This window comes from Asterias amurensis, chromosome 10, assembly GCF_032118995.1.
Source record: "Asterias amurensis chromosome 10, ASM3211899v1".
NCBI lineage: Eukaryota > Metazoa > Echinodermata > Asteroidea > Forcipulatida > Asteriidae > Asterias > Asterias amurensis.
Genome location: NC_092657.1, coordinates 19,494,048 through 19,515,674, shown reverse-complemented (window position 1 = coordinate 19,515,674; position 21,627 = coordinate 19,494,048). Strand labels below are relative to the sequence as shown.

Below are 21,627 nucleotides of genomic sequence, written 5' to 3'. Positions count from 1 at the left end.
TGAGAGAAAAAGAGTTTGCACTTAGAATCGAGGAGGTAGAGGTAGCTCGTGAGGGCAAGCAATATGGTGAGGCATGGAGAATAGTCAATGGGGTCAGTGGCAGGAAGAGGTCAAAAGCAGGACAAGTCAAGGGAGTAACCGCGTAAAGTCATGGTTCACCCACTTCAGAAATCTGCTGGGAGATCATCCTTCTGTGACTGGTGAGGATTTGGAGATCGCAGACGTACTCACGAACGTTGGCATTGATGATGGCCCCTTGTCGATGGAAGAGCTAAGGAAAGTCAAATGCTCCCTCAAGCAGGGGAAAAAGGGCAGACCCAGATGACATTCCCCGGAAGTGTTGAGAAACTGTGAGCTTGATGTAATAATGCTTGAGTTCTGCAATATGGGCCTGATGGCGAACAACATGCCCACCCAGTGGTCCCTGCCCAACATCATCCCAATCCCGAAACCTGGAAACCTGTCCTCACCATACAACTCCCGTGGAATCAGTCTCACGTGCACCATGGCCAAAGTCTATAACCGGTACAATCAAAACGGTTTCAGAGAAAAACGTTCTACTGTCGCACAGATCTTAGCCCTCCGCCGTATTATCGAGGAAGTAAAGAACAACAAACCGCCGGCTGAATTGACTTTCATAGATTTCAAAAAGGCCTACGACTCCATCAATAGAGGCAAGATGATCAAAATCTTGAAGGCGTTTGGAATCCCACCCCGGCTTCTTCGAGCCATCGAAGCCATGTACACCAATACCACTGCCAAAATCATCACCCCGGACGGAGAAAGCGATGTGTTCGAAATTGTGGCAGGAGTTCTGCAAGGCGACACGCTGGCTCCATTTTTATTCATCATTGTACTTGACTACGCCCTGAGACAAGCCCTCAAAGAATACGAGGATCTAGGTTTCACCATCACCACAAGAAAGTCTAGAAGAATCGGCCCAATGACCCTCTCCGAACTAGACTTCGCAGATGATATAGCCCTTCTGTCTGACAACATCATAGAGGCACAAGAGCTACTCAGCAGAGTTGAGTCGGAGTGTGAGAAGGTTGGTCTCCATCTCATTGCCAAGAAGACGGAGTATATGGTGTACAACATTGGGGATCATGCTCCGCTTAAGACCTTCGGAGGTTCATCACTAAAGGAGGTGGACGACTTCAAGTACCTCGGCTCCAGGATGCAGAGTACAGAGAAAGCCCTCCATGACATGAAGAAGATCTGGACATCTTAGCTCCCCAAGGGTTTAAAGATGAGATTCTTTCATGCCGCAAGAGAAACCATCCTGCTGTATGGGTGTGAGTCTTGGACTCTCACAAAGGCAATGACCAAATCCATCAATGGTTGCTACACCAGGATGCTACGGATGGCACAGAATGTCTCCTGGAGGGATCACAGCACGAACCTGCAGCTCTATGGCAACTTCCCCCAACTGAGTGAGAAGATCAATGAGCGCCGGTTGCGCCTTGCTGGTCACTGTCTACGGCACCCAGAGCTACCAGCCCATAAAGCCATCGTGTGGGAGCCCACTCACGGCAGGTGTTGCCCCGGAAGACCCACCAAGACCATGCTCAAGACCCTGATCGAGGATGCACGAGTAGGCAAGGAGGAGCTTTTCAGCTGTATGCAAGATAGAGTTGTGTGGCGTGTCAGACATAGAGCCCGACTCAAACATGAGTGTCAAATATATTTACATAATAACAAGAATAGCAAGCGGGTGTAAGGAGCTGTTGTTAAATGTTACGGCTGTAAAATAGCCAATCACTCAGAACTGTTGTCAACGCCCCTACTGCGAGTGATGCACAGCAGTTTGACCTGATTGACAACCCGCAATTTTGTATCAGAATTTTGAATTTTGGTTTATTAAGGTTCGAGAAAATTGTACGCGGCAATTAGAATCAGTGAACTTGTTTGTTATACAGTAACAGCTTCCTACTAATATTAGTAAAGATACAAATATGTCATTCATATGTTTTATTTCACCTACAATAACTTTAGGATCGAGCTCCAATCCGAAACATCGCGCACATAACGTTTGAATGGAAACAAACCCTCTTCAGATTTCTAAACGCTTAACATCTGGGAACTATATATATATTTTTTTTACATTTTTGTTGGTCTCATTCAGTTTACTTAACCCAAGAAAAAAAAGTCTCGAGTAAATGCAGTAAATATACATTCGTTATAATATCGAAGGTAGATAAAGTCACAAGGAAAGGTAATACAATTAATATCAGTTTTGTGATAAATTAAACTGAATTCCAGATGAAGGAACATTCCGTCGTGACTTCAGAAGTGCTTCCCAAAACTTACACGCAGATGAAACAAATTTAAAAAATAACAAACAATGGACTCACCACCAAGAACCAGGAATAGAAAGAGACCCATCTTGTCCTCTACACTGACGACAACTCTCTGTTTCACCAGAGACAGTCAGAGTTCCTGAATCCTTTTCAAACAAAGTATCAATTTTACCAACAGATGCAGACAGCGAATCTTAAACTGAGGCGAAATTTTGATCTGTGTTGATCAACAGCTTCCTTCCCTGCACTGAGTGATTAAATCTACGCACAGCAGTTAAATACACACTACACACTTTGCGTGTTACATGTTCATGTACACATTTTCGGAAAAAAAAGTGCTTTTTGCACAGACAATAGGCACATGCGCAGAGCACAGCGGCGTGGGTTGCGGGTCCACGTGGGAAGCTTTTGTTTCCTATATGCTCTGTAGTGCTGTGGCACCAATATTGGCAAACAAGTGATTGTACTTGCCAATATTCCTGCTGCCCCCAAAAAGCGCGGTTATACTGCACGTTACGCAGCCAAAAAAGTGAACGTGAATGTCAAAATATTGTTTGTTTCTGGGTGACGTCACCACTTCGGGCGTTGTGCATGCTCATGTATAACGTCTGCGCGCACGTACATACCTAACGTGAAAACTTCACGTACGCTAAAAACGTGAGACTTTAACGACACAAGATCCTGACGTTCACGTTTACGCGGAAAACATGCAGCTAAAGGCCTTGTCACACCATGGCGTATCGCCTGAACGTATGCCAACGTATGCACAAAAATAGTTCGAAAATATTCAAAGTCCAAGAACGTCCAACTTCCCAACGAGTTGCATCAAAAACATTGACGCAGACAATGGTGCGTATGTACGCGCGGCCGATCTAGTTCTTTTAATTCGTTATATATGGTGTAGAACAAGTTTTGGTTTGCCATGGAGGCGGTAAAAATTTCACGTTCGAAAGGTTACGCGCGAAAATGAACACGGGAGATAGGCATTTGACGCGCTAAATGTTACGTGCTGACGGCAAAAAGTAACGTTCTGACGGCAACGCACAGAAAATGTACATGGGAGACAGGCTATGGCAGCCCCCATGCCAGAACCCGCGTATGTACGCGCGGCCGATTTAAACGTAGTTGTTCTATTCTATGTTTACAGCATGGCCATGCCCATAGATATAGAATAGAATAACTAGATCGGCCGCGCGTACATACGCGGGTTCTGGCATCTGTACATCTCCCGTGTACATTTTATGTGCATTGCCGTCAGCACGTGATTTTTTGCCGTCAGCACGTGACATTTAGCGCGTCAAAGGCCTATCTCCCGTTTTCGGTCGCCTTTCGAACGTGAATTTTTTACCGTGTCTCAAAAAAGTTCTATACACTTTTGAAATGGCTGACGAATACAAAGTACATGACTATGGGGTAAAATGTTTAGATGTATGGATAGCTTATGGATTCAACTCCAAATGACACCAAAAAGTCAGAAAACCTAATTTGTATATCCTTTACGTAAAAAACAACTGGACAATGTATTGGGATGAACGGGATTCCTGGCTGGTTTGTCCTTAGTCCTTCTTTTATATTTTCCAGGTGAGTGTCTATGTTATAACCAAGTTACAATTAAATTATTTTCGTACCTTTTGTGCTCCAGTTATTTGACAATGACATTAAAAGTTAACACACCAGCGCGAGTGGAATACGGAAAATTGGCACTTCAGCCGCCGATTTCACAAAACTCTTCCTAACTTAAGACTAATCTTAGGACTTAGGACGAGTCCCAACCCTGCACTTTAGCATGCAGACTTGAAGATTAATCCTAAATTAGGACAAGTTACTCGTCCTAACTCGAGATAAGACGAGTCCTAACTCTTTGTGAAATCGACGGCAGCGTCTCATATCCAACGAGGTCGTATTTATCTTCAATCAAACTTGGGGCGTGACATTGGACACACAATGCAGAGGTTGTGATATAAGCAGAGCAATATTATACAAATATTGAATGCTTCGAGTGCTATGGTTAAAACTCCGACTCCCTCGGTGATCCCCGGACCGTTCCATTTTCCATAGAAAACAGAATGCTCCGGGGATCACCTCGGAAGCCTTAGCTTTAAACATAGCACTGAAACACGGTCACGTGAGATGGGCTAATAATATAGTCTAGTGATCGCGCGCGCGTGTTTGCGAGAACTAGTTCCCGAGCGGGCACTAGTCTTGGGAAATAGTGCCCGGTTACAGCGCCCTCTCTTGACTTGAATCGTGAACAGCAACAACAAAACTTCCTTTCTTTTCCAGATTTTTGTTCTTATTTCACATTTAAGACCGAGCTGTGTTATAAAACACATACAGACTGGCATTATTCGGTAACTAGCGTACGTCTATTCCCCATCGGGCCTGTGAGTGACCAGAAGAGGGGCCCATTTCCCTGGGCCTTCTGCATCGGGAAGCGGTCGCTCTTCTGGTTACTCTGGAGAATATAGGGTTACACTAGTTACCTCGTTGCCAGTCAGTATGTGTATACTATTCCATGGCAAACGACTATCACCCGGCCGACGGGTTTTTAGTAAAACTAAGACATATCATGTGACGCGCTCTCAACCAGCGAAAAATTATGTAGAATCGTTGTATATTACCTTAATTAACCCCTAAAATAATCTGTCTTTTCATTGGTTTACCGTGCGTTTACAGAAGATATGTTATTAAAGTAAATAATGAAGGAAGGAAACCAAAATAATGAAGTTAATAATGTTTGAAGGAAGGAAAGAAAGGAAAACTAATAATGAAGGGATGCAACTTTAACATTTTTGTCTTGATTTGTTTCCACCAGGATTGATTTACGACTTAACTGGAGACTACACCGTGGCATTCATTATAATGGCTGGTTTACAAACACTAGCGGTTGTTGCTGCAATTTGGGTTTGTTTTATTGTCTCCAATCATACGCATTCCAACATATGTTCAAGTAAATAAGTAGTTACAAGACCGTGCAAGTTCGGCGCTTATTTCAACACTTCCAAACTGTAAAATGTTCTTTTTTTAGGTTTGCTCAATTTAAAACATTAAACTAAATAGTAACTGCACTATCTCAACAAGGGTGGATTTCACAAAGGTATTCCTAACTTAGGACTAGTCCTAGGCAATGCTAAGAGATAGGACCAGTCCTAAGTCAGGATGAGTTACTGGTCCTATCTTAGGACCAGTCCTATCTCTTAGCATTGTCTAGGACTAGTCCTAAGTAAGGACTACCTTTGTGAAACCCACCCAACACGCATTTTAATATTTGAAACGTTCGAAAACGCGCGACACAGTCCGTGCGCAGAGTGCGAGATAATTAGCATATTTTCCAGGTTTCATTTGCAGTCGCGCGGCGCACTCGGACCCTTCGAGATTTCGTGTGACAGCGCGAGAACTCGGAGACGATGTGCAAAATTGGCCATAGGTCCCAGCAAGAGGGCAGTGTTGGGTCAAGCATGGAGTGGTAAGTTTCTTGAACATTTTCCTCGTAAAACAAAGCCATTTTTACCGGATTTTCGAGACCAAATACATGTGAATCTTCGTCTGAAATGTGGTGTAAGTTTTACACTTTTTGTTGATAAGCTTTACACTTAGGGTACCCCCGACTGTTTCGAGCACGGTTGAGACAAACGGAGTCCATATTCTGATAGACGAAGGATCGTTCTTTCTTTTGGTACCACATATACTTCTGCAGGTTTGGCTGTTGATATTGTTTTTCAGTGCCAAAAATGTGCAAAAATCTCTGTTTGTGCCGCTGCGTTTTAGCTTACGTGACGTCATCATGTAAGAAAAAGGCCTTGTTGTGTTGTGTACTGTTCGTACGGCGATCTTTTTTATCATGTTTTTTGACGATCGTTGTGAAAAAATAAAACAAAATTAAATAATGAAGAAATAAAAAAAATTCATGAAAACAATAATATCAAAAATTAAATTTTCCATCAATAATAACAAAACATGGTAGTTTGATGCAGGATTGGAATATGGAATTGTTATAGGTTTTCTTCGTTATTGTTAAGACTCTGTATTGTTAAGACTCTGTGAAATCATGTGTAGAGTAATAGTACTACTATTAGTCTTCTATTGGTCTTCTATTTCTATGATTCGAATCTGAGGTCTATTTTACATGTATATTACTAATAATTCAAAATATAATATTTTTTAAATTACCTGAAAGTATATTCAATATTTGTTGACACTTGTTGAGAAAATAAATAATACAGGTATCGATTGAGTTTCAATTTGATCAGGTGGTCAATACCTTTTGCTAGTTCATACTGGGTTAAATCATATTGATTTAAGACAGTCTTGGTTAACTCTTAATCAAAAAGGGAATGGTCAAACATGTCTAACTTTAATTTCACACAGCAACAATATTTCACTTTGGGATTGCAATTTATTGGTAATAACTGTAGTCCATGTCAGTTTTCTGCTCTGTGTAAAGTGTTTCTGAAACATTTTGGTCTTCTTGGGCATGTTTTTAACTCTACTTGCTTTCTTTGTATTCCTTTTACAGTCCCAGCTCTCTGAAAATTGTCCACGGTTTAAAGTGACGGGGAGACTCGAGCCTGGACGACTACATAGGGCGACTACTGTTGAAGTCGGGACTGTTGATTGCTTAGTCGAGTTGCAACTAACATTTTTCAACTAATAGGTTATCGTGCCACCGCTAGACCTAACTACATGTACCTGCTTGTTAACCAATAGCACTCCGCACTAAATGCTAAAACCAAGTTTAGAACATGGATCTCAGACAAACGTACACAATTTTACTAACAACATATGCACACGTACTTGTCAACGTTATGTTTACTCGCAGTACTACTACATACAGGCGCCATGGCGCGTTTGGCGTGATCGCTAAATTAGTGGAATGTTTGTCTGACAGCGGTGTATTTTAAGCAAAAGTGATGTCATAAGTGCTGAGTGCTATTGTATCGCTTGCGACCATTCACAACAGCGAAAGGCCCTTTGCGAGACCACGGCTTTGACTTTGGATTCGGCTAAGGCTAGCTTGGCCCCGTGGTTGCGCATGCTTTGCATATGCCCCGTGGGGTGTCAGACATGACAGAGCCTGAAGCCTAATCCAATGCCGAAACCGCGATTTTGAAAAGGGTCTCAATTTACTTTACGGAACACAATCTGATTGTTTTTCACCAGTTACACAATTTTTAAATCCATTTAGCGTTAACTGTAATATATTGCGCCTGTGCCAAACAATATGACGTAAGGCATCTTGTGCATCGAAAACAAGAGTAAAAGTTGCGACTCCGAGGCCCGACTAGTCGAGTTATAAATTTCACTAGTCGCCTAGGAGACTCCCTCACAAGATATTTTTGTAAACTGAACAAAACTGATATTTCTGTTTATTTTATTTTAATATACCAAGGTACTTTCCCAGTAATTTATAATTTGTATTTTGCAGTGGTCACTCAAGTTTTTTCAACTTGTCGTGTGTGCAGAAACGCAATATAATGTCGTTGTTATTTTATGTTAGCAGCTGAAAGGGACTTTAAAATAAATGTTTTGTAAAATTAACAAAGTTAAAAGAAGATTTTTCATCTGGTTTATTATTGTGTGTTGTATATTGAAAATATTTACCAAACTTTCAGCTTTTAGTTGAGATTTCACAGTTAATAAATAGGGAGAAGGCCAGGATCAAGAATTGAACATTTCATTGGTTAAAAGAAAACAACAAATTAGTTTTGAAATACTTTTTAATTTTAGTTTAATAAATATAATACAACAGCAAAGAAGGATTTCTTTTTAAAACATAAATACACTTGGATTCATAGGATTGGATTGGAAGGCCATCATATTTTGGCACAGAATAGCAATTTAATTATCCGTTGCGTTTATGCCAGTTTTGGTTTCGTAGACGTGAAGATACAGATCAGATAATAACTGTAAGCTAAACCCGGCCAAACGCCATAATAACGAATAATAGTCGGGCACCGCTTTGTTGTCAAAACAAGCCCCCGTGATTGCATGACATGAGCAAGGAATCATGCCAAACCAAAGGTGCCTTGCGTTTTGTTACGTAGAAGCTGATTAGTCAGTTGGCACGCTTGATGCACATTCTGACCAATCACGTTCGGGCTCACATTATACCATTGAGTAATGGTGGATTTTTTTACCGAGAAAGTTCGCGCTGACGGCGACGGATACTTAGGGTGCCCCCGACTGTTTCGAGTGGATTCAGAAACAACGACAGTAGCGGCTGAGTAGATGAATAATGTACCTGAACACACATGATAAGGTTTGTCTGCACGATTTCGTTAAATGCTACAAAAGGGACTTTTTCGGAGACCTTTATTTTTGTACAACGATGGTCATTTTTTTAGACCGAAATTTCTTATTTCTGAACAATTCAAATTCACCTATGTTTTTGTCATTACAATTAAGCATTCCTCGTTCATACTGTCATGTAGTTATATTTGTACATGGCTGGGTTTTCAAGATATGATTTTTTGAAAATGTGCCCTCCAAGCTCATTATATATGCAAAACTGCGACTGTCTTGCATACGCTGCAAATTTAAGAAAGGACTTTTCCGAACGGTGCGCACTGACTGGACACTTGCACGGTCCATTGTAGTTTACAGTATTTGATTGTATATAACAAATTAAATTGCACTGGCGCCTTATAAAAATTGCTCAACGAAATGCAATGAAATCTTTGTTTTGTGCAAAGCATGTTAAATACAGCTATTAACGCATCTTAACTCAGGAATGCCACTATTTGAGGAAAAAAGCATCGTCATGCCAAAAGTAATGAAAGTGTCGTATGATATTACCCTTTTCATGATTTCATTTTTTTTTTTTTTTTTTTAAAGGCATTGGATACTATTGGTAAATACTCAAAATAATAATCATAACTCATAACTTGGTAACAAGTAATGGGGGAGAGGTTGATAGTATAAACAATTGTGAGAAACTATACTCACTCTGAAATGACGTAGTTTTTGAGAAGTTATTTTCCACGACTTTGATTTCGAGACCTCAATTTGAGGTCCCGAAATCAAGCATCTGAAAACACACAACTTCGTGTGACTAAGGGTGTTTTTTTTTTTTTTTTCATTCATATCTCGCAACTTCGACCGGTGAGAAGTGAGAAGACTGGTCTTTGACAATTACCATTAATGTTATAGTTTTGCATTGTTAATTGGATTTGGCGCTATTATATTGTGTTTTATCGTAAGCGGATTTAAAGTTGTGTCAAGTCTTCTTAACACTGTTGCTTATCATCCACAGCAACACTGTCTGGTTATTTAGTGCATGAGTTACGTCTGGGTTTCAAACCTACACTCTGATAACTTGATTTAGGTTCGAAGCTTTTGACCGCCTGGCAATGATTTGTTTTCGTTCTGAAAAACGCCATGAATATGACGAATTGTTTGTATATTCATTCAAAAAAGTGTTGTTTTTTGTCTACTGCTAACACAAATATGATTAAGAGTAAAACATTAAAATCAAAGAGAAACATCCGTCACAATTTCCATTCTTAAACACTCCGACAAACAACAATAATTAATGTTTAAAAGTATAGCAGTTCTAAAATTTGAGAGCTCCTTTATCAAATTTAAACCACACTACGAAAATTCCAGAACGGAATAATTGTTGTAGTACTGATCTTTACACAAATATCTTCGGATCCATATTTTTGTTTCCTTGGATGAGTAAATAATTAAAGACACCAATGAAGTTTTTCTTCTAATCTAAGGTCCACACATGTAAACAAAATAAGATTAAGGCAATTTAGTATATTAATTATAATATTACAAGAAATTTAACCCTTTTCAGCATGTACTTTATTAAACACTCTGACAACAACAGAAGTTTAGATTTACAGTTCACATTGATGTAATATCCGCTTCGTCAATTTTAAACTACCCTTTGGATAATCCAGAAAGGAATGTTTGCTGTTGTACACATCTTTGCAATAATTTCTTCTGATCGTTTCCAACCCATATTTATTTGCAGCACTCGAATTGCAAACTATTACCCCAGTAATTAACTTACCCCATTTTACCCCCTCCCCTTATTCATCGACTTAATTAAACTCCCTTCTGCTCATCTGAAAACAAATAATTGCTCCAGAACAAAGAATTGTTGAAAAAATCATACAGAAAAAAATATTAAGAAAATTAATTCCCTGCGTGCTAATCTGAAGAAAAAAGATCAATTAGTCTCTGGCTCACCACTACCCCAACTCTGCGAGACAAACGAGCCCCACCCACCCCGCGCCAACAACCTACCAACAACTCGGAGGCTCAGCTAAATCCGATGATTTGGAAAAATATATATATATTTTTTTTTCCTTCTTTTTTTATATTTATCATGATTATGAGAATTAAAAACGATCCCCCAACCCCTTAGCACAAAATAATTGGCCTAGCAAGCATTTAGCTAAAGTTGTAATGCCGGCGTTTATGCCACGCTAGACTGCGCTAAATAAATACTATAAAAATGTAAACAAACGCACCTAATTAAAAAATGCTTCTAAAGTTGGCACTTTGCTGCCACTCCAGCCTTTTCGCCTTCCTGCTTATTTTTGCATCTTTTGTGGGATGGCATGCTGATTAATCAATAATGAACTTGATGGAGTATAATGATTTCCAAAATTAGGGCTCTGCCGTTACCTCCATATAATCCGATATTGACGTTTTACAATTCCACGCTTGTTGTGTGTACACAAACACATGTGTTTAGCAATAAAAACAAAGTCGCAAGGCAGGCAGATCACTGGTAGTGGTGGGTCACAAACATTAATCCAGTACAAGCCTTGGACACCAGCGAAATAGCCAGGGGGAAAACATAAACTGTATCCAGCCTCCGGCCGCGCGCGTCCCCCGCCCCATCCGCTACAAATACAGATCTCAATAGACAAAATCCGTGCGAAAGTGCGTAATTTAGTGTAGGGACTTGTAGCGAGTTTATACATTGGAGTAGTCTGGTGCTGCATTTTTAGTAGTAAACAGCTCAACTACGTTTGATATGGTTACCATGCCACGTTCTCGACACATTTTTTGTTGCACAGAAGCAGCATTGTGAAAACTAGTGTGCGGGATCGTACGTTCCGAATTTTACCTCCATATAAATTAAATGGGTCACAATGTTAACACTAAATAACATTTTCGAATAAATAATGTTATGGAATCAATGGAAAAGGGCACGACGGCCAAGTGGCCGTAAGGTACGTGATTTTTAAAAGGGCTTCACGGCAATTCGCTGGGGCATCGCGGCAATGGCCGCTGGTGGCCGCTGTAGAGGTCGAGGCCTGCATAACACTCAATCATTTAGAAAATGATTTGAAGGAGATTATTCTGGTTACTTACACTGCACTGATAGTGATACTGCCCAGTGCCTAATAATGCACTGGTCAGCCTCATATTATAATTATATAGTAGAATAAGCTCGGTTGAAAACAAAACAAAAATGACCTATGGATGGTATAACTGTAAATTAAAAAAAAAATTGTTAAAATTGCCTCATGTTTAGCAGAGTGTAGTTCTCGAAGGCTAAAAAAAGAAGGCAAGCTTAACATCTGGCATATAAAAATCAATCACCATGGTACGTATATTGTGCTGTTCCTGCTGACAAAATAATTTCAATGAAACCTAAAACATTGGGAATATAATTATACATGTACATGTACTTGTGTTGTTAGAATATCTAAAAGGGGGCCAATCACGTACCTCTAATATGCACTATTTCGTTACATCATCGAGAAAATACTTGGAAGAAAACAAAAACAACCAAAAGCTTACCAAAGACTGGCCGAATTGTCCATTAACCGTGAATGCTAGGTTTTTCAACCCTGCACATGCATCATATTGACCAATCGGCATAAGCCAAACTCCTTGCAGATTGACATTGATTCCTGTGTAACTGAAACTGAATATTTCCCCAAGCATGATCCATCCAGTAGTTAGAACAAACAAACCCTTAAAATTTTAACTCTTTCCTGTCTGTAGAGCGATCCCATCTGTTGATGTTGACTCCTGTGTAACCTGCAAATCTACTCAAACAGGTAAGACAATCTTAAAGGCATCGTACACGTTTGGTAATTGGAGCCTATTGTTTGTTTCAATCCTATATAGTTGTATATTATACCATATACCATAAAACTAACCTGTGAAAATTTCATTTCAAAAGGTGGTAGCGTTTTTGAGATATTAGAGAGGTTTCGCAAGCGTACGGATACAGATACAGATACGATAACCGTATCCATTCACGTTGGATGCGTGTCAAATTTTGTTTCGCAATCATAGATACATACGTCAGGCCTAGGACAAAGTAGAGGGCCCCCCTATATACACTTTGGCAAAAGTTTTACGAGCAAAACAAATCCAAAAACATTCTGTATTTTTCTTGTTACGTTGGAGAATTTGATTGAATAGTATTTTTGTTCAACTGTTCGTTTTCAGACTCACATGTTAAACGCGTGTAAAGAAAGTTTCCAGCAAGCATGGCAAAAATAGAGATCCTGTTTACACTGAATTTTCTTCTTTTTTTTTGCTTACAAATGACTTACACAATTCTATCTATATCGTGAATGACACACTGAACAGTAAAATTGGGCAAAATGTTGTTAATCTAGGGCTAAAATACAACGAAAATCAACAAAACGGTATCCGTTTGTAACGTACGTGTATGAGCTCGCGTACCCGTTTCGGACGACTATTCTAACAAAGCCTTAAAATTTTAACTCTTTCCTGTCTTTAGAGCGATCCCATCAGCTTGACATTGACTCCTGTGTAACCCGCAAATCTACTCAAACAGGTAAGACAATCTTAAAGCTATATTCTACTGAAACTTGATAATTTTCCTCAGCATGATCCATCCAGTAGTTAGAACGAACAAAGCCTTAAAATTTTAAACTCTTTCCTGTCTGTAGAGCGATCCCATCAGCTTGACATTGACTCCTGTGTAACCTGCAAATCTACTCAAACAGGTAAGACAATCTTAAAGCTATATTCAACTGAAGAATAATTTTCCTCAGCATAATCCATCCAGTAGTAAGAACAAACAAAGCCTTAAAATTTAAAATCTTTCCTGTCTGTAGAGCGATCCCATCAGCTTGACATTGACTCCTGTGTAACCTGCAAATCTACTCAAACAGGTAAGACAATCTTAAAGCTATATTCAACTGAAACTTGATAATTTTCCTCAGCATGATCCATCCAGTAGTTAGAACAAACAAAGCCTTAAAATGTTAACTGTTTCCTGTCTGTAGAGCGATCCCATCAGCTTGACATTGACTCCTGTGTAACCCGCAAATCTACTCAAACAGGTAAGACAATCTTAAAGCTATATTCAACTGAAACTGAATAATTTTCCTCAGCATGATCCATCCAGTAGTTAGAACAAACAAAGCCTTAAAATTTTAACTCTTTCCTGTCTGTAGAGCGATCCCATCAGCTTGACATTGACTCCTGTGTAACCCGCAAATCTACTCAAACAGGTAAGACAATCTTAAAGCTATATTCAACTGAAACTGAATAATTTTCCTCAGCATGATCCATCCAGGGGTTGAGAACAAACACACCCTGAACATTATAACTCTTCTTTTCTTTAGAGCGATCCCATCAGCTTGACTTGCAAGATTAATTCAGTGATGTAACTCGGGGTCACAAATGATTGTGCAAATCCGTTAAAAATATTAAGTGCACGCAGACAGACGAGTGCCACTCCTACGCAGCGGTTTCAGGGTGCGAAATTAACGGTTGCCCAGTTGCCCGGGGCAACCAAAAAATCATCCGGGCAACCTGTGATTGTGTCGCTGTTGCCCGACGGGCAACCTTATGAAAAACAACAAGTTAGGCCTAACCTGCTTATATTGTGCCAGCTCCAAAGATCGTTTGAATTTTCCACACCCAAAAAAAATATTTGTGATGTTCAACCATTTTTGTATATTCCACGACGTCAACCGTACCGCGAGCCATGTGAGAACTTTCCAGCATCATCATTCACGTATTAAATAATATGCGATGGCACAGCGCGGTTAAAATTGCAGTGCTGTGTAATAATAGCGGGACAGTAATGCACGTGCGTAGGGTACACGTACAGCACTTAAATGGGAAACTTTACACTATCTGCCATTCACCAAGAGAGGGCGCTCTTCACCAGGTAATGTCAACAACTTAGGATAGGAGAAGCAAAAACAAGCGTCTGCGTAAGTTTCTTGATCGGAGATGGGCACAAATTCTTAATTTTTTACAAGTAACCTGACCTGAGGTCAAGTTTAAATATCTGTTTTTCTTCGTTATTATGTTGACCTAATTTTTACTTTTATATATGTTGTTAATTAGTATTACATTTTTAACAACATATGTCATTGTTATGGTCATAAACTATATTAAACTAAAGTAGTGGGCGAAACAAAATCTCCCCAACGTAAAACTCCATAAGGTTGGGACCACAATGGTCCCGGAAGTTCAAATCTGCGCGAGACTTGCACAGTCTATAGGAGAAGCATGAGTGACGGTCACTGACAGCAAATACCTTGTGTTTTGCGTGTTTTTGATTTTGTATTTAGATTTAGCCAAACTGTTTTTTTGTTTTTCATAACACAATGCCAGCATAAACCAAACTGTTCTGGAACAGGACGTACTGGACACGAGTTCCCCTATGAAAGAAAGCGGTGTGCATGAGGTTTTGGGAGTGTAAATTTCTTCTGGGGTAATTAGCAAAAATTCCAAAATGGTGACCTACCAAAAAATGAGAAGAAATCTGAAGTTTAGTTGTATGACATTGTATCTGATTTAATTTTCAAGAGGCTGAGAGACTTCTAAATATTTTTTGAGTATTTTTGAATGTTTAGCATTTACCATTGTTTGCTATAGGAGTTGTGCAGCCTTACCTGGTAGGTCTGCTGCCCTCTAGTGGCAGAGCTTTCAAAAAGTCTCCCATTGGAATTCACGTTATTGTTCTGTCCCAACTATAGAATCAGCCTAACTGCAGATATATGGGCCTTTACTTACCATCTTTGCTGTGTAGCAAAACACATAGTTGGGTCATTTCTATAGTTGGGACTGAACGTTTGCACCGCTGATCCTGGTCGCACACGCGCTTTCCAGCAACCGCTGGTGCCGCGCAGTTGTCATGCTGCACAGTGTGCCGCGCGCGGGACCAGCTTGCAAATGATAAACACGATGAATGGAGGCTGCGGGCACACGCGCTTTCTAGAAATTGCGCTTTTCCGGGGATCACTGGTGCCACGCGTGTTATGCTGCACGCGCGCATAACAAGCGTGTGGGAACAGCTAGCGAGCATGTATGAGCGCAGATCCACTCGCTACTTTAATTTGCGTGGTTGACACTGACAGTTCTAATATTTTACGAAAGTTGCATGACACAAAGAATAACAATGAGCCTCCTAAAGTTTGGTTTTTCAATGGGTAAAAACCCAAAACATGTAAGAAGTGATACCGACGCTGGTTTTGTCAAGAGTTAGAGTAAGACTTACCTTTATCTCTTTTTTTTCGGGCAACCTATTTTTCGGAAAAGTTTCCGTATGGCGCCACCACTTTTCATTCGAAATAAAATAATATAGTATCTAATTAACCTGATTGATTTTTCCCTTTTTGTAAAAATGAGTGAAAAGGTGGTGGCGCCATAACGGAAAGTTATCCTATTTTTCTTGTGGGCAACCTATTTTCAGTCAGCAAATTTTCTTAATTTCGTACCCTGGGTTTGGTTTACACTGATTAGTTGAGATTTTGGAAGGACAATGTTCTATGTCATGTATGTTGACATGCAACAGCGCAATTTGATTCATGGACAATCCGACCATTCTCTGTTTTTTGTCGTTTTTGTGCCAAATATTTTCTCAATGATGTTTTAAGTATTCTAAATTAATTCAATACACACAGTGAAGATTATGCCTGTGTTCTTGTATGTGTGTTATGTTTTTTGAAAGTGGTAATAATTTGGCAAATCTGGTCACTTGTTCAAAATTGCATCAAGTTAAGATTATTATGCACTCTGCTTCATAACCCACTGGTCTGCGACCGTGGATTGGGGGTTACGATTATCGCATCCATCTGTAGGCCTATATGATCTGAAACATTTTGGAAACTTCGTACAGTCCCTAGTACGGCGGTGAGATGACGTTAATAACAACTTTAAATTATGTTTATTTTATGTAGAATGAGATTGCATGCGGAACCCATTTATCAGTATTCCTTTGGAGGAAGCAAGAAGGTGCATGCAGAAATATGATCAGGAGGGTTTTGAAGTCAAGCATATCAATAAGAACATTGGTGAGGTGTAGGTTTTATTTATTTACTTTTAAAAAACTTTGTTTATACCAGGTTTTTTTCCATTTCAATACTGTTCAGTAAAAATAAAAATGGTGCACGTATTTTGCAAATACAATGTATGAGTTTTGTTGTCGATAATTGAGAGACTGGTGTTTGTAAGCAGGGACTGATTTCATCCTGAAATGTGCGGAACAAGATATTTATGTTTTAATCACTTTGAATGATAATATTGAGTAGCATGTTTGGGTCTATTTTGTAACCTAAACAGCCTAACCAAGCTGGTGTGTCCCTTTAAAGCACAAATTATGGAAAGTGTGTATTTGGGCGTGGATTCTTCTAACTCTTTATACATTTACATCAGTGATGTAACTCGGGGCACATGTCCCCACCCCCCCCCCCCCCACCCCCGGAACCCTCTTCCCCCTCTCTGGGTGCCCTCCACCCATTTGAAATCTGGTTTGGAATTTTTAAGAGTAAAATGTTACACTTTATGTGCTTTAATGTGATAGTTTAGTGTTTTTAAACTACGTTTCCATTTACACACAGACAACGTATATGTTTTTACACTCGTGTCAGATTATCTTACGGAAAAAAGGAAATGGCATAAAAACTGTGCTGGGAAGGGGCTTGTTTAAGAAAAAGGCAAATGTAAACTTGGCCAGAAGTGCCCCCCCCCTCCCCCCCCCCCCCCCCCCCCCCCCCCCCCCCCCCCGATGAAATGGTCACCTTCAAATGCCCTAGTTACGGGTGATTATGATTACTTGTGTACTTTTTACCCATAGGACGTGGCGTGTTTACTTTAAAGAAATGGGAAAAAAATGACTTCCTCCTCGAGTATGCAGGGGAGAAGATTGAAGCAGAGGAGGCAGAAAGAAAGGAGAAGTTGTACGAGCGCAAACACTATGGCAGTTTCATGTTTTATTTTAAACATGCTGCCAAGACACTTTGGTTAGTTACAAGTTTATATTTTCATTTTTGTGTACATGTATACACATTTTAAGTGAGAAGACCTTAGTGATCATTCTTTCGCTTTGGATAAACTATTAATATAAGTTTTTATGTTTTGAAGACTCAAGGGAAATTGTGTTGTCTGACATGCTTTGAGACAATAAGGATAGCTTTGTGCAAACTTTAAAATTGATTACAAGTTTTGACAACTTATAACATTGTGTATTATTATTTTTTTTTACGGTGAATTGTGACGGATTGCTATTCATGATTCTTCAGATCAGGCCTCAACCTTTACAGCGGCCACCAGCGGCCATTGCCGCGATGCCCCAGCGAATTACCATGATGCCCCTCTAAAAACACGTACCTTACGGCCACTTGGCCGTAAGGTATGTGTTTTTCTATTGATTCCATTTCATTATGTATTCGAAAGCATTACTAAAAATAATGTTAACGTTGTCACTCATTATGAAGATCAAATTGTTTCCAGACATACATACGTAGCGTACGCTCCGATCCCGCACACAAGTTAGTTTTCTAATGCAGCATGCCGTTGCATCGCGCAAGAATTAGACCTTGCAGTTGAGAACGTGGCATGGCAACCATATTAAACGTAGCAGAGTTGTTTACTATCAAAAACAAGGCACCAGACTACTCTCTTGTATGGACTGGCTACCAGTCCGTACACCGAATAATTTTCGTACTGATTCCGTCTATCTCAGGACGGCAATAGCCTTTAATCAAGGCACCCCGTGGCACCCCCAGCCCAGATATCACGACGAAAAATACCAGCGCGAGCGGCGAAGCGTCTTTTTAATATTACCAACTCGTTTGGGGGCTTTATGTTTTTCTTTACTTTTTGCCACCGATTTTGGTAGGAGAAATGTTTCCATAATGTAATAGCTCGCTTTGATGTTGGCCAATATTATAATAAGACACAACTCTTGCGCAATTTACTCACAATTGCGTGACATAATTAATTGCCAGACTGTATTAGACACCTCAATATAGAAGAGTCCAATATCTAGCTGACGGTGATTGGTTACAAGAAATTGCATATATAAATATTTCATGATCATGAATGACTGATTAGCAAAACGAGTTGGTAAAGGCGCTTCGCGGCCACTGGTCTTTTTTTTTCTTCGTGCGTGATATCTGGGCTGGGGGTGCTGCGGTGCGCCTTGAATAAAGGCTACGGACCGCAGGGTTCGCAAAAGCGCGGTCGATCGCCCGGTCGCCATGCGAGTGAAAATAACGGCGGACAAGTCAAGACCCTTCCTTTATGAGTCCGCCGCGCGAGTCCAAAAGGTGTTCCTTTTCACAGTAAATGAGGGATACGGCAGTAAAATCCCAAAGATTAATTGTAAGTTCGAAAGATGGTTTGACAAGTCTTGATATTTGCTACATGTAGATCTAATGTGGCCGCGATCGCATGTTCCATACAATAATACGTAGGCGAGTAGGGAAACACACAACTCAAATTTCCAGGGTCGGAAGACGTGCTGTGTGGAGTCTAGTTTCAACCTCGCTTCTGATATATTTTATGCAAAGTTATAACCTCGTACTCATAAACACATCGCTCTCGCCTCACTTTTTTTTTTTCCAATGTGCATCCGCGACCGATTGTTAAAACACGAAGATTTCAGTGCAAGGAACTTCTATAAAACCGATCCTCAAATTACGAATCCATGAAAATTGCTGTTGATGGAAACGTCATTATTAAGGGCAGAAATTAGGGGGAAAAATCGTCCAAAAAACTTAATATTACGAAATTCACTTCCTGGTTGGACTCAGAGAGTCAGGGCGGTGGTATTTACCAGACCTTTGCAATTTTACTTCAACAATTGATTTGTTCATTTGTTTTGTCACAAAATAAAAAAACCAAACATACTGACTCATCAAGTAAATTAAAAAAAAAAATGTTTTTAATTTATGTGTAGTATTGACGCTACAATGGACAAGCAAATGGGGCGCTTTGTAAATGATGCAAAGGCTCCATTTGCAAACTGCAAGGCCTTAAAGTTTGACAAATTCCCAGGTGGAGTCCGAATATGTTTGTTTGCCACCAAAGATATTAGTCCTGGTACAGAACTTCGTTACGACTACGGTGAACCCAACCTCTCTTGGAGAAAATTGGTATGTATTGCAGATACTAATCACTATAAAATCTTATTTATTTTCTGACAAATTTGAATTCTTGATTTTGATTAACAAAACAAAAATTGCATCCATTTTGTGAATTTCTGGTGGGTCCATTGGTGGGTCCATTGGTGGGTCCACTGGAGGGTCCATTGGTGGGTCCACTGGTGGTTCCATTGGTGGGTCCATTGGTGGGTCCACTGGTGGGTCAATTGCAGGGTTCACTGCAGGGTCCATTGGTGGGTCCACTGGTGGGTCCATTGGTGGGTCCATTGGTAGGTTCACTGGAGGGTCCATTGGTTGGTTCACTGCAGGGTCCATTGGTGGGTCCACTGGTGGGCAGCGTTGTAGCCACGGTGGGCGGCGGTAGGTGGGCCCGCCCAGCACTGACAATTTCCGCCCGGCACTTCAGCTGAAAAATAGACTGCCGCCCACCACAAAATTTCCCCCAAAATTAATAAAAAATTAAAAGTTCTACTGATTTTGATCACATTTCAAGACTAGAATGTCATGTTTTTTCATGTTTTGTCATTTTAAATGCAGTTTGTAATTTTTTTGAGCCAGAATTATGAGCAATAAAAACCTCAAACGTGTTTTCCCATGTAATTTGCCTCTTGCCATCTTGTGAAGTTTTCTTCGTGAAATGTGCCCTGACGTTTTTATTGAACGAACTATACTACAGTGTAGAAGGCGTACCGTCTATACCAGGCTGACAGCAGTGCTGGTATCGTGCACATGTACACGATATGTGTGTACATGTGGTGTACACTAGCGCGCGCTGTGGTAGACCCTAGAGTGCACTACAAGTCTAGTCGTGAGGTTTTCGCGGGGATTTCACGCATTCCATGTACACACAAACAGTATCGCCACACAACAGTACAAGGGCTGTGTAAAGTCTAGTGTACGAGTTCGCGCGTCCTGGATGTAGGCATGTAAACACGTTCGCTTCGCCCACACGTGTGACAGCGCGCTGGGTTTTTAACTTGAATGAGATCTGTGTAAATTTTAAGATGGCCTCGCAACGTACGGTAAGCTGGACGACTTTTTTGGAAAACGCAAAAAGATAGGAAGATGATATAAAAGTATCTCGTGCAGCTTCAGTTAGTGCTGAGAATGAAACTGTACCTGAGACTATCGAGACAGTTACTCCACCTTCAAAGTTCAAGTTCAACTTTATCGCGGCGGGATTACAACAAGCAAACAGCAGAAACTATTTCAAAAACAGTCTGTTCACAACAAATGCATCACAGTTATTTTGTATTAACACATTTTTGTAATAACAATTGTCATTATACTTAAAAATTGTGATTCTTGAATCTTACATAATGTGCATTTGGCACAATTGGAATGTTAATATTTAGCCCTGAAAACAATCCTTACAACAAAGTACGCGCGCACTGCTCGCAATTTCTGACCAAATTTAAATTTAGCTGCGCCCACCACTAAAAATGTCCTAGCTAAAACACTGCTGGTGGGTCCATTGGTGGGTCCACTGGTGGGTCAATTGCAGGGTTCACTGGAGGGTCCATTGGTGGGTCCACTGGTGGGTCCACTGGTGGGTTCACTGGAGGGTCCATTGGTGGGTCCATTGGTGGGTCCATTGGTGGGTCCATTGGTGGGTCCATTTGTGGGTCCATTGGTGGGTCCATTGGTGGGTCCACTGGTGGGTCAATTGCAGGGTTCACTGCAGGGTCCATTGGTGGGTCCACTGGTGGGTCCATTGGTGGGTCCATTGGTGGGTTCACTGTAGGGTCCATTGGTGGGTTCACTGTTGGGTCCATTGGTGGGTTCACTGCAGGGTCCATTGGTGGGTCCACTGGTGGGTCCATTGGTGGGTTCACTGTTGGGTCCATTGGTGGGTTCACTGTTGGGTCCATTAGTGGGTCCACTGGAGGGTCAATTGGTTGGTTCACTGCAGGGTCCATTGGTGGGTCCACTGGTGGGTCCATTGGTGGGTTCACTGTTGGGTCCATTGG

The 21,627-nt window shown here is 40.6% G+C and overlaps 2 protein-coding genes across 2 annotated transcripts in view; one reads left to right on the top strand and one right to left on the bottom strand.

Moving 5' to 3' along the window:
- Positions 1 to 21,627, bottom strand: part of LOC139942983 (uncharacterized) — a 68,198-nt gene that overhangs the window by 23,577 nt on the left and 22,994 nt on the right. The window lies entirely within an intron of this gene.
- Positions 1,250 to 21,039, top strand: LOC139943399 (uncharacterized). The gene is made up of 12 exons (XM_071940211.1): positions 1,250 to 1,619; positions 2,126 to 2,215; positions 5,116 to 5,250; positions 11,470 to 11,494; positions 12,276 to 12,331; positions 13,027 to 13,083; positions 13,199 to 13,255; positions 13,367 to 13,423; positions 13,538 to 13,594; positions 13,709 to 13,765; positions 17,347 to 17,512; positions 19,453 to 21,039. The coding sequence occupies exons 1-12, from the start codon at positions 1,250 to 1,252 to the stop codon at positions 19,694 to 19,696; spliced, it is 1,371 nt and encodes a 456-aa protein (XP_071796312.1). The 3' UTR covers positions 19,697 to 21,039.

Coding starts and splice junctions, on each gene's coding strand:
- LOC139943399 (XM_071940211.1), top strand. CDS start 1,250: ATGAGATTCTTTCATGCCGCAAGAGAAACCATCCTGCTGTATGGGTGT. Junction 11,495..12,275: donor GACGGCCAAGTGGCCGTAAG/GTACGTGATTTT, acceptor TCCTGTCTGTAG/AGCGATCCCATCTGTTGATG. Junction 13,256..13,366: donor CTGCAAATCTACTCAAACAG/GTAAGACAATCT, acceptor TCCTGTCTGTAG/AGCGATCCCATCAGCTTGAC.